The 25,774-nt window shown below is 50.3% G+C and overlaps 1 protein-coding gene across 1 annotated transcript; it reads right to left on the bottom strand.

Moving 5' to 3' along the window:
• Positions 1-962: 962 nt before the first annotated feature.
• LOC146829406 (uncharacterized) lies at positions 963-22,011 on the bottom strand. The gene is made up of 3 exons (XM_085606485.1): positions 20,786-22,011; positions 5,583-5,880; positions 963-1,070 (listed from the first exon to the last, which is right to left on the bottom strand). Exons 1-3 carry the CDS (start codon positions 22,009-22,011, stop codon positions 963-965), a joined length of 1,632 nt encoding a protein of 543 aa, XP_085462611.1.
• Between the last annotated feature and the right edge of the window lie 3,763 nt (positions 22,012-25,774).

Genomic DNA, 25,774 nt, shown 5'->3' with positions numbered 1-25,774 from the left:
CCTGTTTTACCCAGAAAAAATGGTTACCCCACCTGTATGTTGTCCATATGAAAACACGATCTTGATAGTCTGAGATAAAAAAAGGTTCAATGCAATCAGCCCGTTGATCATTCAAATGAACGAGTTACCTACCATCAGTAATGTTGTATCTGGTAGAGTCAGGATCCAGCTGCAGATTCCCCACCCCAGAATTCTCCCTAGCCGCCAGACTGGACTCAGAAACCTCCTCCCACAGCACGTCTGCACAGTACGGCAGAGGGCGCTGAATGACTCCGCAGCACTGCCGCCCCCGGACGCAATGCCAGCAGGGTCCACACAACCCCTCTGCCGGCGTGCCAATGCCAATCCCTTCATTACTATAGTCTCTATAGAATGTAGTGACTTAAGTACTGAGAAATTTGGCTGCGCCAAGTCTATCTATGAGCTCATCAGCTAAGGCGATGGGGTGTGCATCAGTCTTTGGACAGAATTAAGACCCTTATAGTCAACGCAGAACCTGGAGTGGCACCCAGTGGGGCAGCCTTGAGCACCAGCACCATGGGGCTGGACCAGGAACTGTTGGATGGCTCAATCACCCCTAACATCAGCATCTTGGAGGCTTCCTCAATGATACCGGCCATCACCTTGTCTGACAACCTGTAAATCTAATTTTGGAGAGGACAGGGAGGTGAACTGGTGACATTCATTCTGCTGTTCTGGGGTCAGAGTAGGGGAGCGGTTGAAAGGAGGTCAGGGAGAGGCTCACGCTCCTCTTCCAGTCCATCTGTCACCAGGAGCATGCTCATTTTGAACCTCTCACGGTGTGGTTTGAGGTGGTTTAAGTGTAGCAACCTTAAGGGTTTTCTAGGGGTTTTGGGATCCACCAAATCCACTAAATAAGTAGACTCCCCCTTCCGCTCCTTTACCTCATATGAGCCTGTCTACCTATCCTGGTGAGCTCGGAGCTCCATAGGCTTCATAACCTACACCTTCTGGTCAGGTTGAAACTCCACCAGGCTGGCATTCAGGTCATATCCCAGTTTCATAGCTTCCTCAAGATTACTAATTGCCTTTTTCAAGAAGCGGTGTATCTGGTTGCAGAGGGAGAGTATGTAGCTGACCACATCCCAAGGGGGATTCCAGGGAGCTTGTTCGCACCCCTCTCTCACAAGGCAAAGGTGTCCCCTAACACGGTGGCCATAGAGAAGGTCAAAGGGGTTAAATCCAACCCTTTCTGCGTACCTCCCAGTAGGCAAAGAGAAGGCATGGCAGGAGGACGTCCCACTTATGCCTCATGTACTCAGGTATGCCCATTATAATGCCTTTCATGGTCTTGTTAAATCTTTCTACATGACCATTGGTTTGGGGTGAGCTGTGTGGAGAAGTTAACTTGTGCTGACAAGGGGAGGAGTAAATTTGCAAACTGCATGATGAAAGTCGCTGTTTGGATTAGCAACAACGGTCTCCAATTAAACAGCGACAAGACTGAGATCATGCTATATGGCAAAGCGACTGAGATATGGTCTGCTGATTGGTGGCTCACACAACTCAGCTTGGCTCCTGCACCTAAGCAGGGAGTAAAAAATCATGGCGTGAGGTTGGATCAATCTCTTTCCGTATAAGATCAAGTTAGCGCCACTATGGCATCTGCTTTGCTACCAAAAGGCTTTAAAAAGAAGCCCTTCTGTGGCTTCCAGATACTGCTAGGAAGACTATTGTCCAGGCTCTCATCACCAGTCGCCTGGACTACGGCAACGCCCTGCTGACCTCAGTAAATGACACTCTGCTGTTCAAACTGTGGGTGGTCCAGAACCCTACCTCTCAGCTAATTTGTAATCTTCCCTCTCGCTCACCGTCCTCCCCGATCTTTAGAAAGCTTCATTGGCTGCCGATTAGGAAGCGTGTCATCTTTAAACTCCGTTGCTTGACACACAAGCACTTCACAAGTCTTGGTGAGCTTATTTGTCTTGTCGACTAAATCTCTACCTTCCTTCAAGATAACTGAGATCTTCGGACAAGGCGCTAATGAAGATCCCTTGTATCCGTATCTCAAGATATCGGGGCAGATCTTTTTCTTAACAGCCCTTTATCACTGGAATAAACTCCCGCTTAGCCTTCGCTCTTGCCCAGATGTCCTATCCTTTCAGACGGGGCTTAAAACTTCTGATTCCCTTAATTTCTCTTCTCATGCAGCGTAGCACTGCGATACTCCTCCAAGAGTGAGTTGTACGAGATATCAAATGACCAAATAAATAAATATGCTGACATGAAGTTATTGCCGCTGTTAGACACTACTTCTTGGGGAACTCCACATGGGTAACAATCCCCATCAGGGCCCTGACCACTGCAGGTGCAGTCACCAACCTCAGAGGGATGGCCTCTGGGTAGGGAGTGGTGTGGTCCACCAAGATCAGAATTAACCTGTTGCCTAAAGCGGTCTTGGGGTCCAAGGGTCCAACAATGTCAATGCCTACCCTCTCAAATGGAGTGCCAGCGATAAGTAATGGGGTCAATCGAGTCTTGAGTTTTTTTCCTTGCCTTCCCACTGACCTGACAGGTGGGACAGGACCTACAGAAGGCATCTGAGGCTATCCTCATCCGGTCCACTAGAATTGGGCAGCAAGCCTAGCAAATGTCTCGTCTTGCACAAGGTGTCCTGCCAGGGGTATGTCATATGCCAAACCCAGTAGGTAGTCAAACAACACTTGGGGGGGTAGGAGGTCATCGGCACATGGGCTGCCTGGATCCAGGAGCCTTAAGATCGCTATATAAGAGGTCATTCTCACAATAGATCAGGTGATCTCTAGAGATGCCACCTGCTGCCTGGGCCTCAGCTTGTCACCTCAAGCTCTCTAGAGTGGGGCACTCTTTCTGCTCTTTGCAGAATTCCTCCCTCATGGGCCCACCCTCAACTTGCCAACCAGCAAGCTCAGGCAGATCACTCAGGGCAGCAGTGTACTTTCCAGTTAACTCAGTCGCATCCTCCTCAAATGCCCTGTCAACCTCGACCGTGGGAACTTCAGGGGCTGGTACCCCTAGCCCCTCTCTCATGCCCCACTATTGATCCAGCTCCAGATGTCCTTGGCTTGCTTGCCAGGCAGCTGTGGACCTTGTGGTCACACAGACCCATTCAAGCAATCCCAACATATCCAAGTGTGACCTGTGTTCTACCCCCCTCCAGATAGTGCGCTCTAGGTTGTTGCTCAACAGACAATCTACAGGCATGGCAGGGCTCACAACTACTTTTAGAGAGCCTGAGAAAACCACACTGAAAGGGAACCAGAGCCACCTTTATACGACTCATGATTGTCAGCGACTGTAACTTGGTGGAATGTGTTAGGGGGCACCTGCTCTGAGGACACCAGCTGATATCTCACAGTAGTGATGCCGGCCCATGTGTCCCTAAGAGCCTTGCTTTGTTCGCCATAAGTTGGCAGTGTATGCTCAGACGTGAGTCCCTTGCTCACTTTGCCACTGGATTCAAGCAAGCCTGGCTGAAGATGGCTGAAATGCCAGAAACCGGTCCTAGGAAGCTTGTTTCCGGTCCAGGGAAGACATGGCTTGGCAGTTCGGGCTGGACTGTTCCCATGAGGCACAGGGTCAGACTGATTTGCATATGGCCATGCCTGAACTGGGGTGGCAGAGTGGGCTAAAGAACGGTGATGGATTAAACCCAGATCAGTTGACTGGGGGTGAGTGCTTGCAATGTTCAACACTCCGTCCATCATTTTCTTTGGTTTTTGCTTTGTTCGCCATAAGTTGGCAGGGTATGCTCAGACGTGAGTCCCTTGCTCACTTTGCCACTGGATTCAAGCAAGCCTGGCTGAAGACGGCTGAAATGCCAGAAACCGGTCCTAGGAAGCTTGTTTCCGGTCCAGGGAAGACATGGCTTGGCAGTTCGGGCTGGACTGTTCCCATGAGGCACAGGGTCAGACTGATTTGCATATGGCCATGTCTGAACTGGGGTGGCAGAGTGGGCTAAAGAACGGTGATGGATTAAACCCAGATCAGTTGACTGGGGGTGAGTGCTTGCAATGTTCAACACTCCGTCCATCATTTTCTTTGGTTTTTGCTTTGTTCGCCATAAGTTGGCAGGGTATGCTCAGACGTGAGTCCCTTGCTCACTTTGCCACTGGATTCAAGCAAGCCTGGCTGAAGACGGCTGAAATGCCAGAAACCGGTCCTAGAAAGCTTGTTTCCGGTCCAGGGAACACATGGCTTGGCAGTTCGGGCTGGACTGTTCCCATGAGGCACAGGGTCAGACTGATTTGCATATGGCCATGTCTGAACTGGGGTGGCAGAGTGGGCTAAAGAACGGTGATGGATTAAACCCAGATCAGTTGACTGGGAGTGAGTGCTTGCAATGTTCAACACTCCGTCCATCATTTTCTTTGGTTTTTGCTTTGTTCGCCATAAGTTGGCAGGGTATGCTCAGACGTGAGTCCCTTGCTCACTTTGCCACTGGATTCAAGCAAGCCTGGCTGAAGACGGCTGAGATGCCAGAAACCGGTCCTAGGAAGCTTGTTTCCGGTCCAGGGAAGACATGGCTTGGCAGTTCGGGCTGGACTGTTCCCATGAGGCACAGGGTCAGACTGATTTGCATATGGCCATGTCTGAACTGGGGTGGCAGAGTGGGCTAAAGAACGGTGATGGATTAAACCCAGATCAGTTGACTGGGGGTGAGTGCTTGCAATGTTCAACACTCCGTCCATCATTTTCTTTGGTTTTTGCCTCAGAGCCTACGCCTGTTGCCCATTCATAGTGACCCACCGACTGTACTTAGATGTATTTGCAGGCATATGGGCTTTTGGCACCATCTCCTTATTCCCCAGGGAAAATAGAATCACCTTTGTCGGCTCCCAAAGATAACTGGCACTACCTCCTACCAGAGCGCTACATTTGCCAATCCAGGTGCCTGCCCCCCAGTGGGAGCTGTGACCTCTTGGGACATTTGGAGTCATACTTTGAGTGCACATACTTGCGCAATGGGGCACAAACCTTCTTGTCTTCTTATTAAAGAACCCCTTCTTTTTAGGCTTAGACTGGGACTGGTTACCACTGCTCCCTTGGGAATTATTTTGGGGGCCTTTTGAGAACTCCTTATTTTGAAGTTGTTCTCCCCCTCTTTCTTGAGGTGAGACCCATGACAACCCTTGTGGGAGTCTCCCCCCCGATAACCTTTTTGGACACTCTGGTCCTGCCCAAAGGTCTGCCTCCTCAGCAAGCTTCCTGGGGTCAATTAGCATACTGTCTACTGAATGCTGGCACAGCTCAGGAGAAATACTGAGCAAGTGCTCTCTCATAACTAGACTGTACAACCCGCTGTAGTCATTGACTTTGCAGCTCCGCACCCAACCATTCCATGCCTTGCTGGAGTAGTCCACAAAATCCACCCAGGACTGGTTGGAATGTTTCTGGCTGTCCCTGAACCACTGGTGGTACTTCTAAGGGGTCAACCCAAACTTAACAGTGGCTTTCATGGGGGAGTCCCTTGTTTGGTCCCTAACCTCAAAATTAAGAAGCGTGTCCTGCTCTTCTAGGATCTTGTGAACCCTCAGGGCTACCTCATAGGCAGAAAACCATTTGTGGACATCATCTCCCACCACATAACCGGGCACCAGATCCTTGGGGATGCAGACTTTATCTCCTTCAGACAGTGCAGGTATGCTGCTACCATTGTTGCTGGAATCTGCCTGCCTTTCTTTCAGTTCCAGGTCCCTAAGGCTCCTTTCATGAGCCAAACGCTCTAAAGCTAGTTTCTCTTCCATGGCCAGTCTCTTCTCCTTTATCCTGAGCTTGGCAATCTCCAGCCTCCACTTTCTCTTCTCTCTCCTTTCTGCCAGCTCCTCTGGGGTCAGGTTGCAAGAAGAGACACCATAGAGCTGTCGGACATCTCTATCTCTGACCATGCACAGTTAGAGCTGACAAGGGAGGGTAGTAGCCATCCCACGAGGACCCTACTGCCCTGGTGCTTGCTCCCACACCTCCTGCGAGACCCAGTAGATCTGTCTGACATCCAAAAAGGCATCACTGAATATTTCTCCCTTAATGCTCTTCCTGAAACCTCACTGCATACTCTCTGGGATGACTTTAAAGCTACCATTCAGGGCATGATCACATCTATCGCAATTGCTCAAAGGCGAGAATCCAGCCTAGTGGAATCCATCTTCACAACCAAAATCAAGCAATTATAGCAACTGGACAAAGCTAAACTCTCACGCTGTACTAAACGACAGCTTTTGTGCTGCGGGGTCAACTTCACACCCATCAGACAGGAAGGGCTTAGTGAGCTCTCCTGGCATTGAAACAGCGCTACTATGAGGTAGGTGACAAGGTGGGAAGACTCTTGGCCCGCAGGCTCCACCAAGTGCATGCTAAGACCCATATTCCCAAACTGCGGTCAGATGACGGGGGTTGGGCGACATCCAAACGAGACAAAGTCCAGATTTTCAACGATTATTAGCAAATGCTATAAACTCGGGAAGAGCTGCCCCTAGGGATGATCAAATCCTACCTTGATGCCTGTGACTTGGAGCCTCTGCATCCACGTCAAGCAGATCTCCTTGACGAGCCGTTTACTCTTGACGAGCTCCAGGTGGCGGTCAGGGCCCTTACCCAGGGTAAAACTCCAGTGCTTGACGGCCTCCAGGTTCTTGTTATCTGCTCTTTTAACCTGAGCTGCAAGACCACCTACTATGGCTATTTAACTCCTTCTCTTATGAGACTGGACTCATGCCTACAATGGCTTTGGCTGAAATCTCTCATACACAAGGCAGGTAAAGACCCAGCCTTATGCTCCTCTCACTGTCCTATGGTCTTGCTCAACACGGACGCAGAACTCTTTACTAAAATACTGGCCCAGAGGCTGGAACCCTGCCCTCGAGACCTCATCAACCCAGATCAATTTGGCTTTATCTGCCATAGACAGGGTGGCACAACATTTGCCCCATAGCTCACCTGGATGAAAAGACGCACCGCCACAACATACCCGCATGTCTCCTCTCTTTGGATGCAGAGAAGGCCTTTGACAGGGTCAACTGGTCCTTCCTCCTCACCGTGCTGGTAAGGATTGGGCTGGGACCAGGTTTGCTTTCCAAGATAAGGGCATTGTGTGTGGCGCCGGTGGCCAAGGTGTGGGTTAATGGGCAACTCACAAAACCTGTTACTATCCTGCGTGGCACACCACGGGGTGCCCGCTATCACCCTTATTTCGCCATTATGATTTGCAACACGGATGCAGTGAGAGGTATTTCCTTTGGGGGCCAACCCCACAAGATTAGTCTCTTTGTGGATGATCTACTCCTTACACCCTCTCAGCCTGAAATCTCCCTCCCAGGTCCTGTGACTTGACTCCACGCCTATGAGGCAATATCGGGCTTTCAGATCAATAAGACCAAGTCCTCAGTGCTCAACTTGAACATTTCTGCTTGGGCCTCCTGGCCCTGCAATGCCTAGTACCATTCAGTGGTCCCAGGCGGCCGTAAAATACTTGGGTTTCAATATTACCCCTACACACTCCTCCTGATCTCAAGCTAACTGGCCCCATCACCGCCGCTCCATCTTGGCAGATTTTCAGTGATTGAAACCCTTACACATCTCCTGGATAGGGTGCGTGAATGTAGTGAAAATCTCTATCTATTTCAGACTCTGCCTACGTCGATTCCACAGGCTGGCATCCTGCGCTTCCAATGCGACATCCAAACCTTTATCTGGAACTGAAAGTGCCACCGGAAAGCAAACACGCTTTTGATGCTTCCACGGGATAGGGGAGGTCTGGCATGTCCCAATATGTTTGAGTATTATTGGGCTGCCCACTTGCTTTATATCTCCGAGTGGGTGGTCCGAGAGAGTGAGAAGCATTGTTCCACATGGACTGATCGTTAGCGTGTCAACCACTGTGGGACTTGGCATGGCTGCCCAAACATGCACTCCCGCGTAGAGTGTACATACCCACCCCGACTCGGCCAGTACACATTGGCTCTTAAAAATGGTCTGGCTACCTTCCCCACCCCAAACACACCAATCGCATGCAACTCCGACCTCCCCCCAGTGCTTTCACCTCTTACATCCCCTCACTGGAGTGATGAGAAATGTCGGACACTCCGAGACTTATTCATGGGGGACGACATGAAGTCCTTCGATCAGTGCAAAGTGGATTATCAGCTCACAAATGTCTCACAGCTGCAGTATTGCCAACTGCAACATTGGGCCTTACACCCATCGGTATATCCAGTGGTCATTCGCCCCTACACCTTCTTTGAGAAAAATGTCCGCACTTATACTGGCTCAAAGGGCCTCATATCCAACACCTACCAGGTGCTCCAACACTCTACACCAATCCGTACCCATACCTGCCAGTCAACATGGCAGGCCACCACACAGGTAGACAAATCACCCAAGCAATAGGAGATTCTATAAAACTTACCCCAGTCTCTCTTTCAGGGAAACAGCTCCCAATTTGATGATTCCATGGTACCACAGACCAACCCGTACTCTCCGTAATTTACCCGGGAACATCCTCCCTTTGCTGGCACTGTGGGGAAGAAGAAGGAGACTTCCAATATATCTGGCGGTCATGCAAAGTCTTAACGACTTACTGGAAAGAGAAACTGGGCCACATTAAGGGTGTCATAGGCTACCCGCTCCTGTTCTCGTACCCCATGGTTATTTTGGGCTTTACACCCCCAGATCTGCAGGCTATGACTCGTGCAGACTGGAAGCTTATCAGCTACCTGCTCCTAGTGGCGCGGCAGCTTATAGCACTCATGTGGAAACAGACAGCCCCCCTCCCTAGCGCACCGGTTTACCGGGGTTAGGCATATTTTAGCCATGAAACAGAAATCACACAATTTGGCAAAAACTGAGAAGAAGTTCCAATGCTTTTGGGGGGCTTTAATTCAATACCTTATGCACATAGAGTTCACCTGCTTTAGCCCAGTGAAGCTCCGAATGCTCAAGCTTTTTGATTAAGATTAACACTCATACCCCTCTTTGCTGAGATGACTGACCCGGTAGAGAGGGGCGCTCTGTCCCATCCATGCTTCGCACGTGAAACCATCGCCCCTTCCCTTGCCCCGCCCTACTGCAAACCTCGACATGTTCCTTTAATGTTTGTGTATGGTTCTCTTTCAAAGTTACAAGAGAATGTTTAATCCTGTATTTCTCATTTTCTATTTGTGTACACAGTCATGCGATGCTGCGCACAAATTATTATACATTTCTCAGACGCTATCTCATTGTGGCCAGCTATGTTTCATGCATGTCTGATGAAACATTATTCAAAGGCACATGCTAGTGCGGACATTTTTCATGTTCTTCTGAAATCCAGTCAGAACTGACTATTGCTTGTCTACAGTAAAGTTGGCAACGTGCTAAGTATGTACTGTTGATTAGATATACAATAAACAGAATTTGAGTAAAAAAAATAGCATACCGTATTCTTTTTCAACATTTGCATTCACTCCACCTGCTCTCTTACCTTGCAGTACTTCATTCATTCCATTCATCCAATTTTTCACAAAAGTCATATTTGAACCCATGTGATTCTGCTATCTTTTCTCCGACTGGTTTGTCTGAGCAATCATTAACTTCTCCTTTAGCTTCTTCTGCCTTTTCTCAGGAGGATGTGGTCCGTCGGCTGCGCTGCCGCCTCTGGTGCAGGAAACCAGGGTTCGAGCCTCGAGGTCGCGTCCAAATCCAGTGATTCTGGGCAGATCACTTAATCTCCCGTCCCTGAATGTGGAATGTAAATACGGTGCTATGTAAAGCGCTCCAATACCTTCGGGTCGAGTTCGCGCTATATAAATATGCAGTTACTGCTATTTTTTAACAACATTATGATCTCATCAATAACTTTTGTTGACCCACACAGTTCACTCTGTAGAATAGGATTGCTAATCTCTCATCGGAATTCACTCAAGGCAAAAACAAACCTGACTATGCCATCTTTCTCTGGGTTTTCAAATCTGCTGTGTTTCCCAAAAACCTGCATTACCTCTTACAATAGGAACACACTGACTCTTTAGGTTCCTGTGTTCTCAAAATCTTCTCCCAATCTATATAATTGTTTGATAACGCAACCAAATAACCCCTGCAGATGTAAAGCTTCATTATGTGCTGTGTATTTATTCCAATCAGAGATCCAGGTGCATTATAATACCCGTTGTCTACCATCATTTCATTTGCTGCCGTTCCTTCACTCTGCAATTTCTGACCCTCTCTAAGTATATCTTTCTTAGGTTTGGGTTTTGTAAATATACCACCCATGCTTACACCAAAACAAACTCAAAACAACCTAAAAGTCACAATAAACCGCTATACGCTCACTTAGCGAACAACAACCAATAGCAGCACAGTTCTGCCAAAGGCCAATCTGTCATTTTGCGACTATTTAAGAAACCAACCAATCAAAGCACATAGTACCGCCATGGGCACCCCTCAGTCACCCCTCCCCCAGAATACATACCCAAATAACACACACACAGACTGTTGAGTTGGGTAAAGTTTGCTGCAGGTTTATTACATATTCCAATATGTAGTGGGTGGGTTATCTTACGGGCGATCCAAGGGCAGGCAACAAACTGGGCCGCCTGCCCGCCTGAAGAGCCGGGCAGCGCTGGAGCGAACACCGCCTTTGCTGCCGTCCAGGTGATTCTTTTCCAGGATCACGTGCCGTTGGTAACTTCTACTCACGCCCCCCCTCTCGGGGCGGAGCGTTGCATAGCAACCCCCCGGTTGTTCTGACCCACAACCGCCCGCAGGACTAGCGGGGCGCCGACACGGCATCCGGGACCCTCCCCTGAGGCTCCTCGGATTTGGCTCAGGCACCCCCTATGGTGCAGCGCAGAGGTACCCTTGGTACCGGCCTGCTTCTAGATCGCCCTGTAACTCCGCCACAGCCCTGGAGGTGGCTCACCGTCGCCGCCAGGGCCCCCCACCACACCTTGCTCTACCTGCAACCCCTCATCTCTAACGCCTCGCTCAAGTCTAGGAGAAATAGATCCATGCCCACTTGCGACAGGTGCACCCCATCTATATCAAAATACCCCTTCACGCTCCCCTTGATCATCTCATGTCGTATAAAACCTAAGCCTCTTTGCTCCGTGAACTTCCGCATTGCCTCGTTGATACGTCTCCTAGAATGCTCTACTGCCTCTGCTGATTTGGCCCCCCGCCAGGTTCTGCGTGGGATAATCTCTGACCAGATGACTTCGCACTGCTCTAAGCGCTTGCATAGCTCCCCCAGGTCTCTTTTCATGGCTAGCAGCAACAGCCTCCTTCCTAGGGTGATGAGATCATTCCCCCCAAGGTGAATCACCAAAGTGTGGGGGAGGGTGGAGCCCTGCGAGACCAGCCTCTGCTCCAACTTGTTCCAGAGCTCAAACCATCTCATGCCGGGGAAACCCATCCACTCAACATGTGTCTGTGGAAAGTGCCGCATCCAATTCCGGTGCAACGCCCATCGGGCCGCCCTGGAGATAAATGAATGCCCGATCACCCACACCAGTCGCCCTAGTAAAACAAGAGACATGGTTCACCCTCCTGGTTATTTAATCAAACAGTAGATTATCCACATAATAACAAAACCACTACAAATCACGGCACACAGAAGGGGGTTGGACACTACTTCAGGGGCAAACATACCGTTTGTAACAGTCTGACTCCCACCGCCCCACTTTTTTCACCTTGGCAGGCGCTAGACCTGCTAGGTGGGCCGCCGTGGTTGCTCCAATCCTAAAAGAGTGGCTGGAGTATCTCTTCTCTGGCTGGTTCAGACCCGCCCTGGACAAGCTGGCCCTGATCATTCGCTCTATCTGGTATCTGGTATCTGGTCACCGGGGCCTGGTCCCTGTGTACAAGCAAGTAACCCGGGGTGGCACCCCAGGAGCACCTTCACCCAGTGGACTGGGCAAAACCTGGGGTCCCCAAGGGGCCAGAGAACCACGTCAATCCCCCGCCCCGCCTGATCGGTCTTTGACCTCCAGAGGCGGATGGTCAAGGAGTCGGTGACGGACACATCTGAGATAGCTAGAGCATCCCCCGAGTTGTCGTTCTTGGACCTGGCCACCAGCTTGCTGATTCGGAATGCGCCGAAAAATGCTAAGCAAAAGGCAGCAGAGAATAGCGTGGCCTCGTATGGTGAATAGGTGACCGCCTCAAGCACGCCCAGCATGCCCCTCAGTATGTGAAAGTCAATGGGGGCTCGGCTGTCCGGCACCCTGGGCTCGTCCCTTGCCCAACCCCTCATGGCAGTCCGTATGGCAAAAGAATTGGTTGGGTCTGCCCCCCCGGATAACCTGGTGTCGTTACTCACTGCCGCTAAGTGGCTACCAACCCAAGAGTGGATTTTCCCCTGCCCCCTTGCCCATACCACAAATGCTCTGACTTTGATCTCCATTGTTGCCCCTGAAGTGCCCAGCACCAGGGACACCGCCCTAAAGGTTGCCAAGTGTGTACCATAACGTTTCCTGGTACCTGGGGCCAGTGCTCTCTCCCCCATCGATTTCAGCTGCCGTCCCACTGCAGGATCCTCCAAAGGTGCTCCGGGAATGGGGTCATCTGAGCTCTCGCCCGCGGCCAGGCCTCCCTGAAGCGGAGCCACTGAAAACGAGAAAGAGCATCAGCTGCCACGTTTTTTACACCTTCAATGTGCCTGGCCCTAAACTCCACATTGGCGCGCAAGCAGACCCTAACCAATTCCCTCAACAGGCATAGTACCAAATGGCACCTGGCTGTCTGACCGTTGATGGCCTGAATGACCGCCATGTTGTCAGACCAGAATAGGACCTTTCTGTCCGACAACGTTTCAGGCCATAGGTGCAAAGCAACTACAATGGGGAAGAGCTCAAGTACCGTGATGTTTTTTGTGATCTTGCGCCTGTGCCAAACGTTGGGCCATTCCTGAGCACACCAGTCTTCGCCAAGGATCGCCCCAAAGCCCTCCCTACCAGAGGCATCCGTAAATAAGCACAGCTCCTGACTGCCCACCCACGGTTGCCGCCATATCACTGCTCCATTAAACCGGGAAAGGAAGTCGTCCCACACAGCAAGGTCCTGCTTTAAACCTGAACCTAGCTTGACCCAATGGTGCTTCTTTTTCACCCCCGCTGTGGCCCTTGCTAGTCTTCGAGCGAAAACCCTCCCCATGGGGAGGACCCTGGCTGCAAAGTTAAGTTTTCCTAACAAGCATTGGATTTCACCCAGGGTAGTCTTGTCCCTACCGAGCAAACTGTGAATATCCTGACGCAGGGGCTGTACCTTATCCGCAGGGAGTCTGGACTCACCCTTGACTGTGTCCAACTCGATGCCCAAGAATACCAAGACCTGCGCCGGACCCTCCGTCTTGCCCGGAGCTAAAGGCACACCCAAGTGTCCTGACAAATCCGGGAAACATTGCAGTGCTCTTGCGCACTCCTGCGTGTCAGCTCCCCCGATGAACAGGAAATCATTCAGGTAGTGGGTCACTCCCTCTACCCCGTACCTGCTCATTAGGGCCCACTGGAGGAAGGAGCTGAAAGCCTCAAAGTAAGCGCATGACACTGAGCAACCCATGGGCGTACATCTGTCATAGAAAACTTTGTCCTCCCACTTGAAGCCCAAGAGGTGTTGGCTATCTGGGTGGACAGGCAGCAGTCTGAATGCCGACTCTATGTCTGACTTGGCCAACCACGCTCCCTTACCTGCTCTTCTGATCATGTCAACCGCTAGGTCTAGAGAGCAGTAGGACACCGAACACCTCCCCTCATCTAGCCAAAAGTTTACTGAATCCCCCTCCGGGTACGACAAGTGCTGCATCAGCCTGAATGCCCCAGGTTCTTTCTTTGGCACCACCCCCACGGGGGAGATTACCAAGTGCGGCAGGGGAGGGTTGGCAAACGGGCCCGCCACCATGCCCAGGGTAACCTCCTTTGCTATCTTGGACCGTACTATCTCCGGGTGGTCCCTTGCAGATTTAAGGTTCTCCGCATCCCTGCTCACGAGGGGACCCTGGTATGGAATGCGGAAACCTTCCACGAAGCCCTCCGCAATGAGGGTACTGTCTTTGCTATTGTGGTACCCATGGAGGATAGGAAGGAGGTTGGCTATGCTGATGGGGGAAGGGCCTTTTTTCCGGTCGGGCGGATCGGGGGCCAACACACTGGGGTTTGCGTCCTCAATGGGCAACCGGGGGGGGCAGAGGGTCGGAGGGGTGGGGGGGCCTGGGCCTGCTGGGGCTTACTTGTCCTGTTTGGCAGTGGATTGGCCCGGGCTGTCACGCTTGGAGCATGAGGTCGCAGTATGGGGAGCCCCACAGCTGCAATTATGGGCCAACCGACACGCCTTGCCCCATGAACATGACCCTGCGTTGAACAGCCTGCAGGTGCCATTGGACTGTGCTCTAAAACCCGGCTTGTGGCCCTCCCCCTCCCCCCGGCCGCCTCGAAAGGGTTTCCTAGTCTGTGCCCTCCCTTCCTGCTTGGTCTCTTTGTTCTTTTCACTGTTGGGATTGCCTGGCTTTGCTGTCGCTTCTACTGCATGCTTCCCCATATGCATGACCCATAACCTGACCTCCAGCTGATCCCACTCTAATTCAGGACAAATAGCCCTCTTCTTTCTAAAGTCGCAATCGTATCGGTACCATCCCATGCCCCCGCTCTTGGCGGCCTCCTCCGTGATGACACTCGCATACTGAAATAGCCCTGGACCTTCCTTTGGGAATTTTTCCATTATAACCGCTGCCATTATGGCGAATGCCTGGCCCCAAGTGACAATGCTCTTCTCAGGCCAAGCTTGGAAGCGCACCTTCCTGTCCTCCTCCTTGGCGCCCATCTTCCTAGTATCCACCCCCTCAGCCCCATGCATGAGCAGGGTGAAAATGTCAATAAACTTCCTACGCCAGATACCCTCCTTGGCCACCAGGGGAACTTGCCACCCCAGGGAGCAGCGGCCAGATACTAGTGGTGCAGTGGTTACCAAAGGCTTAGGCACCACTGCAGGGGTAAGCGCCGCTGGGGGCCCCGTCGGTGGGACCGCCTTAGGTAGGTTTAGTATGCTTGTTGCTAGGTCTGACGCTATGTCTGTTGCAGGGGTGGTCGTCGGTGGGGGACCCCCGCCGCAGTGTGCAGACCTCCCACGGGCGGAGGGATGGAAGGTGCCGGTCCTCCCACCTCAGTCCCGGTGGCGCTGGATGGACTGCCCCCCTCCCCCTAAACTCTGTAAATGCCCCCGGCACCGTGGCACCGCCAGGTGGTGCAGGGGCAGCGGGCACGGCCCCGTGGGCGGCCTGGCCAGCATTAGGCCCGTTCTGACCTCCGCCATGAAGCTTCTCAAAGTGTCCGAGAGCTTACCGAGGTCTTCTGATGTTGCGAATGCCACCTGGTTAGGGCAGCTGGAAGGTGCTGGAGACGGTCTGGCGCACAAAGCCAGGGGGGCCTGGAGGGGGGTTGCGGCCCTGGGGCGAGCGGCTCTGCCCCTCGCCAGCGGTTGCTCCGCCGGAAAATCCTTGACTGTGGGGCTGTTGCAGGGATTCTGCTTATGCGCAGAACTATGCGCAGGAACCCAGGCCCTCAGTGAATTGCGGTGTACCAAAAACTCACCTCAGAACCCAAAACCCCTATCCGGCCAGCATCAGTGTCCCATTCGTTATCCGAGATTTAGCTCGGCGGTCCCAATGTATAGACAACCCAGAACAAGCAACTTATATTTCTCAGGAATGGTGGGAATCAGAAACACCTTTTCGTAATTTTTCTCGTACCAGTCCACAACAGAATAAACAGAGACACAGGAAAAGTTTAAAGAGTTTATTTTATAAACCTCATGTCCTAAGATGCAGCAGTTTGGCTAACATTAGCAGACAAACGATAAAAATTAAAACCATCAGCATAGTTACAATACCATAGAAAATGAAAGGAGCAATCATACTAAAATGACAGTGGCTCTAGGCCACCTTCCTTTCTCTAACACACTAATAGTATTATTAGACTAATAAAAGGTCTCTAGGCTTGAATGGGGAACCCCATACCGTATAGATCAGCTCAGAGAGTTCACATCACAGGATCAGCTATGCTCCGCTCCTAGGAACGCTCTTCTTCAGAATGTGTTGAAAACATGTAGCACTGCAATATTAAAAGCATTCGACTTTCAGGTATTTGCAGCTGCGTGCGTGTTATGGCTAAACTAGTGGGCCGATCAACCTGAACTCAACAACATGCACCGTCTAGCGATCCAGACTGTTTCTGTTACACTGTGTACAGACCAAGGTCGCTATTCACTGTTCAAGATGTTAACAACAGACAGTTCTCATGTGAAGCAAAGTCGAGCAAGCATTTCTCAATTCTAATAACATGTGACTGCAGTGTCGTGTGCAAAAGCAGCAAAAGCGGCAAGATGGCTTTCTAACATTTAAACGCAGTTATGCTAACTTAGCGTTGCACATAGGTAGATAACGATCATCACTACATCCCCCCATGATCGGACCAGTAACCACTAGGGGTGCACTAGCAAGAACGCAGAGTTCAAGTTCGATAGAACGGAACCAAGGGCATGAACTAGAAGTCCACATAAGGGAAGTGAAAAAGTACGAGAAAAACAATTTCAATGGAAAGAGTAAAAACGTAGAACGGAGGTGAAAAAATCACACACCACAAAAAAAAAACAATCAAGGACTGAGGACCGAACGAAAGTACAAAAGTCAATCCATCAAAGTGTAAGCACAATACGTTGCTACTGCTTCCAAGAGGAAATCATTGGAACGTTCCGCAAAAGTATCGGCCATCCAGTTCAGGACGGGGAAAGAACAGATGTGCTCTTCAACCACCGGAGCCTCCAGCACCTGGCGAGGACAACCGGTGGGCATCTCAACATAACTGTTCGTCAAGAAGTCAATCGCTGCATTTCCGATGTCCCAATTACCAAGAACTCCATGCGCTGCAGCACAGGCCATAATCCCGACACCAGAACAGTCCGACTCGTGGGCCACTAGGGGGCTCATAAATCGATCATAATCCGGATCAGGAGACACCGGGTTCGACAGACACAAATCCAGAGCCCATTGGAACGGACAATCTAGGCAATGAAAGACAGGCTGCACACAAGTAAAGTAGGCAAACCGGAAGGACAATCCATAGGCTACGCTCAGAGTCGCCGGTGGTAAGGCGCCATAGAATTCAATCATCTGGTTACGAAGATGGTGCAGCCGGGACATGTTGTTGTGCCACGCAAGTTGTGCATCCATAGCGCAAGGCACAGATCAACAATAGTATTCCAGCTACGAGGGCAAGAAGTAAAGGGAGACCTCCGAAGACACTGGAAAAAATAGAATGAAAAAAGGCCGGGATCACTCCAAAAATAGTTTGAAAAGAGGTCACGAGGCCGGAGCCCACGATGTTAAAAAAATTAGCTATGCCACTTGTGGAAGAGGCATTAAAGATAGTCTGTATCAAGGTCCCAAAATGAAGGGGAAGATCAGTATTCAAAAGCGCTTGCACCTCAGTGCGCGTGTTTGCTACGTGAAGGACAAATGTTTCCCGGGATGAAGTCAAAGCGACCTCTTTCTGAGACAAGAGAGCCCTTATTCTGCTCATCTTATTGAACTCTGCTTTCAAGGTTGGAATTGAAGGCCATATGGATACATCGAGCCGGCCATGCGGGGGCGGGAAAAGGACGTTATTACAGCAAACCACCCTCTGTGAGACAGTTACGATGTAGGGAATTCCCACAAGCATACCACAGCAAGCTTCATTATTTAACAGCAAATAACTACCGTTAGCAAGCAGCGTAAAAGATGGGGTTATAACAGGGACAGGGATCCCTTTCAGGACGCAAGCTAAATTAGGGGCCTGTACATTACATGCACCATGCAATTAAATGTGCCTACATACAACAGAGTGATCCGGTGCAGAAGTGCACTCTTCACCTTTCAAGTAAACCTCCTTGCCGTCCCTCACACATCTGTATGTGAAAGGGAGCGACCAGACTTCATGTAAGAAAGCAGTACCCAATTGTTCGTACCTGCCCAAGGCATAATGTTTCATGCACAAACTAAACTTGAACAAGGGAAACGGTAGAGTGATCAACCCATGTACAAGCCACACGGCCGAATTCAGTTCGGCAATAGAGAAAGGCAAAGGTTCTAGCTTTTCAATGTGCAGCAATGAATATGTAGCATCCTTCATGGACATGAATTGCTGTTTCGCAGTCAAATTAAAGGGAAGGAATAAAGATGAAGTATTCATGTAATCCCAAGGGACTTTCCCTGCCTTCAATGTTTGCAATGTCCATGCAAACTGCATAATGGAGCGCAATTGGTTCTGACCATGATACAATACAGATAAATCATCCTGCACAATGTCTACTACTGATGAAACAATGTTATCTAAAGTATAGATTCTGGAAGACAGGGTGTTAATGCTATTATCTATAACAGCCAGAACTTTTTCCATATTGGCCTGATCAATAGCACGCAATCTGGAAGCAGCCTCAATTTGTGACAATTTCCAAACTTCGTTATAAACAGCATACACCCATCTCTTGGGTCTGCCAACAGCAGGACCCTTAACAAAATCATTCAAATCTATTTTGTCATTTAATCGCGCTAAATGGAGCTTAACAGACGCGAAAGTGGAATGTTGCAGCCAAGACAGGCATAACTTCCCTACTGAGTAGGTAGTTCCAGTGTGAGAGGATTCAAAACGGGGGTCCACACGAACCTGTGTATACCCCTGCTTCAAATCCAAAAACCTATGTTGACAAGAGTCCGCACTTGTTTGCCACACCAACCACCCCTTCGGGTTCAATGTAGAAATATTGAAGGAAGTGTTGGAAACCTGTGTCTGCAACATACCAAGGGACAGACCCGTATGGTTACCCCAATTTGGATAAGCACCCAGATCTGGCATGGAGGGAGAATTTAATTTTTTAGAGGTAGCCAATCCAAAACAGGTCGTCTGAAAAATGGAGGAATTTAAAAACAACATATGATTCGGGATGAGACAGGCACGATGCAAAGCCTCTGTTCCCTGTACTTGCCATCATTTGGAACCCCAAACCGATTTAAGATCGACTGTAGCTTTCCACAGATCATACCCGCCAATTGCCAACTCGTCCATAAAGGACTTGGAATACAATAATTTGGTGTGTGTCAGTCTAATTTTAGAAGCAGCCTCAGGCGCAACCTTAAAATAAAAGGACGCTGGATGGGCTACACTAAAATCAGAAAAATAAGTGAACTTTCCCACTAGCGTGGTAGAGCTGCCCATCCTAGGGGCGGGGCAGTGTTCCCATTGTGTAAAATTTACAAAATTTCTAAACGTATTTGCCTTGTGCAGGAAATGTGTGCCATAATGTTGATAACAAAATTGTTAATCATAATTAGCAATATCTAAATACAAATCCTCAGCATCAAACGCAGCATAATATTTCAAATCAGAAAACAGTGCTTCTATGGCTTGAACATCCCAATCATCCGAGTGAATGTTCTGTTTAACGACATCACCCATAGAAGCACGAAATACATTTGGCACATTAATCACTTCAGTGGGGCCATGGATTTGGAATTTAACAGCATCCCAAGCGATCCCATCACGTACAGGCCAGGCAGTAATGTTCACTAAAGTCTGGTCCCTCTTCATTATGTGTGATGAGGAGTGGGGGGCCAAAGTGCCATTAATTAGTCGAATCGTAGAGCGTTCATTCAGGTAGTGTCCATTGATAAGTCTAAAAAACACCACCACAAAGCCAATGGACATAAATAAAAAAACACATATGAGCACCAGCCAAATGTAAGTCCAAGGGGGTATCAAAAAATGTCTCTTGAACCAAGCCACAAAAATCGAAACCTTGGACGGGGCACTGGAAGTCACTGAACGAGAATCAAAAGTGTCTTGTGAGAGGGCAACTGTGGTGGATTGTAAAACAGGCAAGGTGACATCCGCAGGATAAGCATACTCAATTTCCTCAAGCACGCCACTAGGTGTTTGTGGCAACAAGGGACCAGTAACGGCATGCATCTCGACGGCAACATCAGGCACTATGTCAGAAGCTCGGGCCATAACAGAATTCCTCAGCATCGAAGGGCATGATACTGCCGGAGTCATACTAAGAAGAATCGTCTACTCGTTGTAGTTTGACATTGTCAATCGAAATGAACCTGTTCTCCTTTCGACCAGGAAGAGGAGGTAAAATGACAGTTCTTGTACCCTGCACTCCAAGCACTGGAACCGGTGCACGATAAGAGGGGCCAAACTCCTTCTTGTTCTCCACCTTCTCACGGACCAGATCACCAACTCGGGGTAGCCAGCCGACTACCGGAATCTGAACCTCAGCTTCAGATGAGGAGGGTACGTGTTCCTTCGCTAGACTGTTTCTGGCTTCTTGTAGAGTCTGCAATACAGCACAGTGTTCATCTACGTCAAAGGGTGCGGCTGACTCCGTCATGTCTAGACCATCAGGGTCTGGAACAAACATTCGAACACCAAAGAGCATCATGTATGGGGTCCGCCCACCCAGAGACCTTCTAGGGAGATTATTAAGTGCACGTTGCACATCATACAAGTGGGCAAGCCAGTTCCGGCCAGTACCCAAAACTCGGGCTGTCAAAGATTGCTTTAAGTCACGGTTCATTCGCTCCACTACACTATTGCCCTCTGGCCGGTAGGGAGACGGAAATTTGACTTGGACCCCCAAATTTCTCATGGCCTCTTTGTACGCCTTAGAGGCGAACGCCGGGCCCTGATCAGAATGAAAGGTACCACACGCAAAACTCCCAACAAAGACACGCAAATCCTTAATGACAGTGCGAGAATCAGCACTCCTTTGTGGCCACACCCACAGAAAACGTGTGCACGAATCCACTGCAACCAAGATGTATTTGAAAGCAGTATCAGAGGTAAAAGGACCGCAGTGATCCAAATAAACACAACCCAATGGTTTACTAGATATGTACAACTGAGTTTGTGGCGGGCGTGCCGCAGAAGAAGGTTTAATCTGCTGGCAAATATCACAATTAAGAACATAAGCCCTGGCCTGTTTGTACAAACCGCACCACCAGTAACGTTGTTGTAACAAAGATATAGTAGCCGCAACGCTGGCATGCGCGGACGCGATGCCCTCGTGGGCCGCTAATATCAAAGAAGGTCTGCAGTCCGCGTTGGGAATCAATCTGTCACCAACGTCATTAATCCTCACTAAAGGGACTTTATCAGGACTTAAGCGATAATGGTAACGAGCAGGGAAACCTTTCGGTGGCTTCGTGCCTTGCTCTGTAGCAGCAATAGCTGCCAAGATGTCATCATCGATCTTACTTTTGGATCTTGTAACTGCTGCTACTAAGTTTGTTGCCACTGCTGTTTTTGCTGCCTCGTCAGCTAAGCTGTTGCCGACAGCATGGACGCCAACGTGTTGGTGACCAAGAGTGTGAATTACATTCACGAGAGGCAGACGGTCTTTAAGATCTGCCACTCGAACCCAAAGCAGTTTATGCTTTATAGTGCTACCTTTGGAATCATGGTAGTCATTCTGAGACCAAAAGTGTAGATTGTCGTTGTAAGATTGAACACAATAAAAGGAGTCACTCACTATAAGTGTAGTGACTCGGGGATCAGCAAACTCCAGTGCGAGCACCAGGGCACGTAGCTCCGCCAACTGAGCGGTACAATCACCCAATGACTGCGTGTGCACTACATCGGACATGAATTCACCATTCACGAAAGTACCAACTACAATTGCGCAAGCCGCTGAATAGGCGTGCTTTGATCCAGTTGCGGGTTGCGCAGACCCGTCAGTGTATATGACACAATGGTAATCCTCGAGCGGGCGCAAGGACAGAGGAGCTGGATGAACGAATTCGTACTGCAAAAACTCCTGAGTCTGAAGTGCCGCGTCAAATATAAAGGTGACGTCCGGCGAGGTCAAGGAAGTGGCCCATTGTATCCACCTTGGATGCAAAGCTTTAGAATTCGGTACACTTGCTTTCGTCACCGCCTCTAGGGCGGGATAAGGTGTAACCACCAACATGCGTTTCCCTTGCGACAGCGCTCGTTCTTTCAGAATCGCCATCTGCACTGCTGTCAGAACTTTCTCGAGAGCGGAAAAACGCAGTTCAGCTGAAGTGTACAAGTGAGATTTGTAAGCAATGGGGACGGTGTCGCCCTCATTGAACGTTAAGTATGTGAAACCAACTGCGCCGGGCACTATTCTTATGACCAGGTTAGTGTGATTATCACTTGTCAGTAAGTACTTAGAAGCAAGAAGATCAGCTTGCAATAACTGCAATATAGCTGAATGCTCAGGCAGCCAACAGGATTTGGAAAAAGTAAGTTGTACCAAGGCGTAAAGCGACTTGATACGCTGGGCATAATCCGGGATATAAGTTCGACCGAAATTCAGAAAACCCAGCAGGGATTGTAATTTTTTCAGTGAAGTAGGAGCACGGAGGCATTTTCTAGAAAGTACGGAGCCAATCCTCGACCTTCATTGTTGAGTTCGACCCCAAGAACAACACTGTATACTCTGCAATGTGCGACTTCGCAAAATTGAATTTGTAACCGAAGTCTGCAAACCAAACAATAATGCGATCAACGCGCCGAAGATGCGGGTCTAACTCGTCATCCGTGAGATAAAAGTCATCCACGTACGAGTACGCATCTGGGTCTACATCCTCTAAGAGGGAGACCACGCGAGCGGCAAAGACTTCCAGGCTGTTTTTATAGCCCATTGGCAATCTTTTGAATTGTTTTTGTTTGCCACCAGAGGTGAAAGCCGTCCACTCACTGCTAAGAGAGGACAGGTTATGGCTGTAAAAGCCATTGGAAATGTCAAGTGTGGTTTTAAACCTTTTTCTCACGAGACTATCGACGAGAGCCGAACTGTGGGTGTTCTGTACTGCACAGGTCCGGCAATGAGAATTAAGGTGCCGGTAATCCAAAACTAGGCGGTACGACCCGTCAGGCTTCGTCACAGTAAACAAGGGATTATTCATAGGTGACACACATGTTTCGATTACTCCCTGATATTCCAATTGTTCAAGGATAGATGCTACGTGAGATCTAGCTTCACGACGCATGGGGTATTGGGCTTGTGGCTGGGGCGTAGTCCGTAACTGAATCTCATGGCCGGGGGAAAATTTATCCCAGCCCACCTGAGTCCGATATAACGCAGGCGCTTGCACCTGAGCCCATTCCCCGGCATACTTATCAGCTAGGACCTTAGGTACAGTGTGCACAAAGGACGGGAGGATTACCTCCTCCCCTCTAGGAGCAGCCAAAACGAAAGCCGGGTGCCAATCTGCCTCCGCCAACAAAATATCATAGGTAGTGGTCAGATTATCCCAAAAAACCCCTTGAATTGTACGTTGTATGTCACCTTCAATGTGAAGAACTATATTATATAGCCTATCAGGGGGAGACACACGAGTGTCAGCAGTTTCAATATTCACGAATATATCAGTTGCTGTCGCCACCAGATATGGACGCAGTGCTTGTCGCACTACTGTAACTTCCGCCGCGCTGTCCAGCAGCGTTAGCGCCCATGTTAGGTTCTGAAGCTGTGTCCGTACCATCTGAGGCATACCTCGCTGTCAGAGCAGCAACTTTCTTCTTCTGAAACGGGGGTCTTTGACGTGCAGAGTCTTCTTGCTTGCCTTTGCAGTCAGTCTGTCTGGATTGCTCACGTGCTTGCGGTGCACCCCGACTTTTTCCAGCGCCTCCGCCACCGGATTGGAAAGCCGATGTTTCCTGTGAAGAACGAGGAGAGCGTTGTTCAGAAACCTGAAATCTATCAGGTGACTTAATAGTAGCACGATCGCGCAAATCATAAGTGCGTTCACTACTTGACTGAACGAGAGAGGCAGGACGAGACCCCTGTTTCTGTTGCTGTTTTTCCTGTTTTTTCGCCCTCCAACTTTGTTTAGGAAAGTTAGGGCGCTCTTCCTTACCAGACGAGTTTGCCTTTGTCTGCTGAGAATCAGGATTTTTCACAGGTGGCTTAACCCCTAAAGCGCTACGACCAACCTGTTGATAGGCCATCGCAATAATTTTTGCGAATTCCCTCGGCTTGTCGTCTTCGTCCACCGCGTCTAATTTATTAAGCACTTGGAACTGCATAGCATCTCCTTTGAGGTTGCCCAATATCATGGTAGCAACCACATCAAAGACACCGACAAGCCGCATACCTAATTCAATAGCAGCCTCCGCACCATGATTCTCCTGAACACGTTTTATAACGGAGGGCAGTACCGACAGAGACGGAGTGCCATAGCACTTCGAGTATGTCGCTGCAAAGACCTTACCCCAGTTTTCACAATCACCACTGCTGCCGTGATCTGGCAGTGGGGCCCCGGTCGCAGCGCTTGCCCTCCTCCCATGTTGTCCCCTCCCCCGGCCCACCTCGATCTTGCCACCCGGAGCTCCCGTCGGCCGCGGTGAGTGGTTTTACGCCCAACAGGCGGCTCCTGGAGGACTATGGCAGCCGCATCCCTCTGCTCTGGGCCAGCGGTGTACCGACTGGGGGATGGGGCGGTGTGCGTGCCCTGGGTGCGGTCCTCCGCTCGGGCGGGCGGTCCGGCGGGCGAGGATGTGGGCCGCCCGCTGGGCCGCCCACTGTGTTGCGTGATCTCCCCAAATGGGAGATGCTGCCCCCGAGGTTTACAGTGATTTCTCCAAAGCGTCTGCCTCGCGAGAGTAAATCTAGTATTGTAAAGCGACCACAGTTCACGAAGGCATCCCACGCTGGCAGCTTCTCAAGAAGATTCCACAATCTATTGCCCAGAGGCACGTGGTGCTGGGCTGACCTGCCACCAGTGCCGGGGATCGAACCGTGAGCCCTAGCGGCCTCAAGTCGCCCTGGCCGCACCGCTACACTTTTCCCCAAAATGTCTACTTTGCAGAACGCCTCCCACGGGACATTTACACCACCCCCCCTTCCAATTCACTTGCGCGCGCCCGCCGAAGGTGTTGGGGCAGCTGCGCATCGGTGTCATTGGCATTTACGAGCTCAGTCACGCGGGGGGGGTTGTGGGAGGGGGCGTGTTTACTCCGGACCGCCATGTCTGCCACCGTAAAGCTCACCCTTGTAGACCTACTGCGCCGGCGGTGGCCCCTCACAAGGCCGGTCTGGGCGCTTTCAATACTTTTGGCCAGAGAGACGTGTGCTTACACTTTTACATATTTATATATCGCGCGACTTGGAGATGAAGCGCGCCTCAAAGCTCGAACCCTGAATTCCTGCACGACAGTCGGAAATTTATCGGTAGCAACCGCAGTCCCCCCTGCGACAAGGTACTGCACCACGCTGACAGTGCACGCAACACCCTCGCGAAGAGGCTATCCCTTGTGCATAATCCTTCGCCTATTGCAAACGCGAACTCAGCTCCAGGCGTGGCCCATCGGCACCGCATCCCCCTCACATTATAATTACTGGGGGGGTGCCGTATTCTGCCCAGAATCCCCGGATCTGTACCCTCGCAAGGCCGATCGGGGCGAATTCACTACTTCTGGCAGGGGACTCGTGTGCTTAATATTTACACGGCGCGAAGCAAGCCGCAGGTGTTCCCACCCTTTGCACCGACACCGTATTTACCACAATTTAAACCGGGAGATGAAGCATATAATATTTACATGGCGCGAGCAGGCTGAGGTGTTTCCGCCCTTTGCACGGACACCGTGTTTACCACCATTTAAACGGGGGGATGCAGTCTACAGACCGCAGCCCCTCCCCGCCCAGATGCGTGCCTACTTGCAGCCCACTTCGCTTCCTCGTGTTAATTACAAACTACCCCACCCCCTGCGCACGCTCGGCCCGAAGGAGTTGGTGCGGCTGAGCA

The sequence above is a fragment of the Triturus cristatus genome, chromosome 5_2 (assembly GCF_964204655.1).
Source record: "Triturus cristatus chromosome 5_2, aTriCri1.1, whole genome shotgun sequence".
Lineage (NCBI taxonomy): Eukaryota > Metazoa > Chordata > Amphibia > Caudata > Salamandridae > Triturus > Triturus cristatus.
This window is presented reverse-complemented; position numbering and strand designations above follow the sequence as displayed.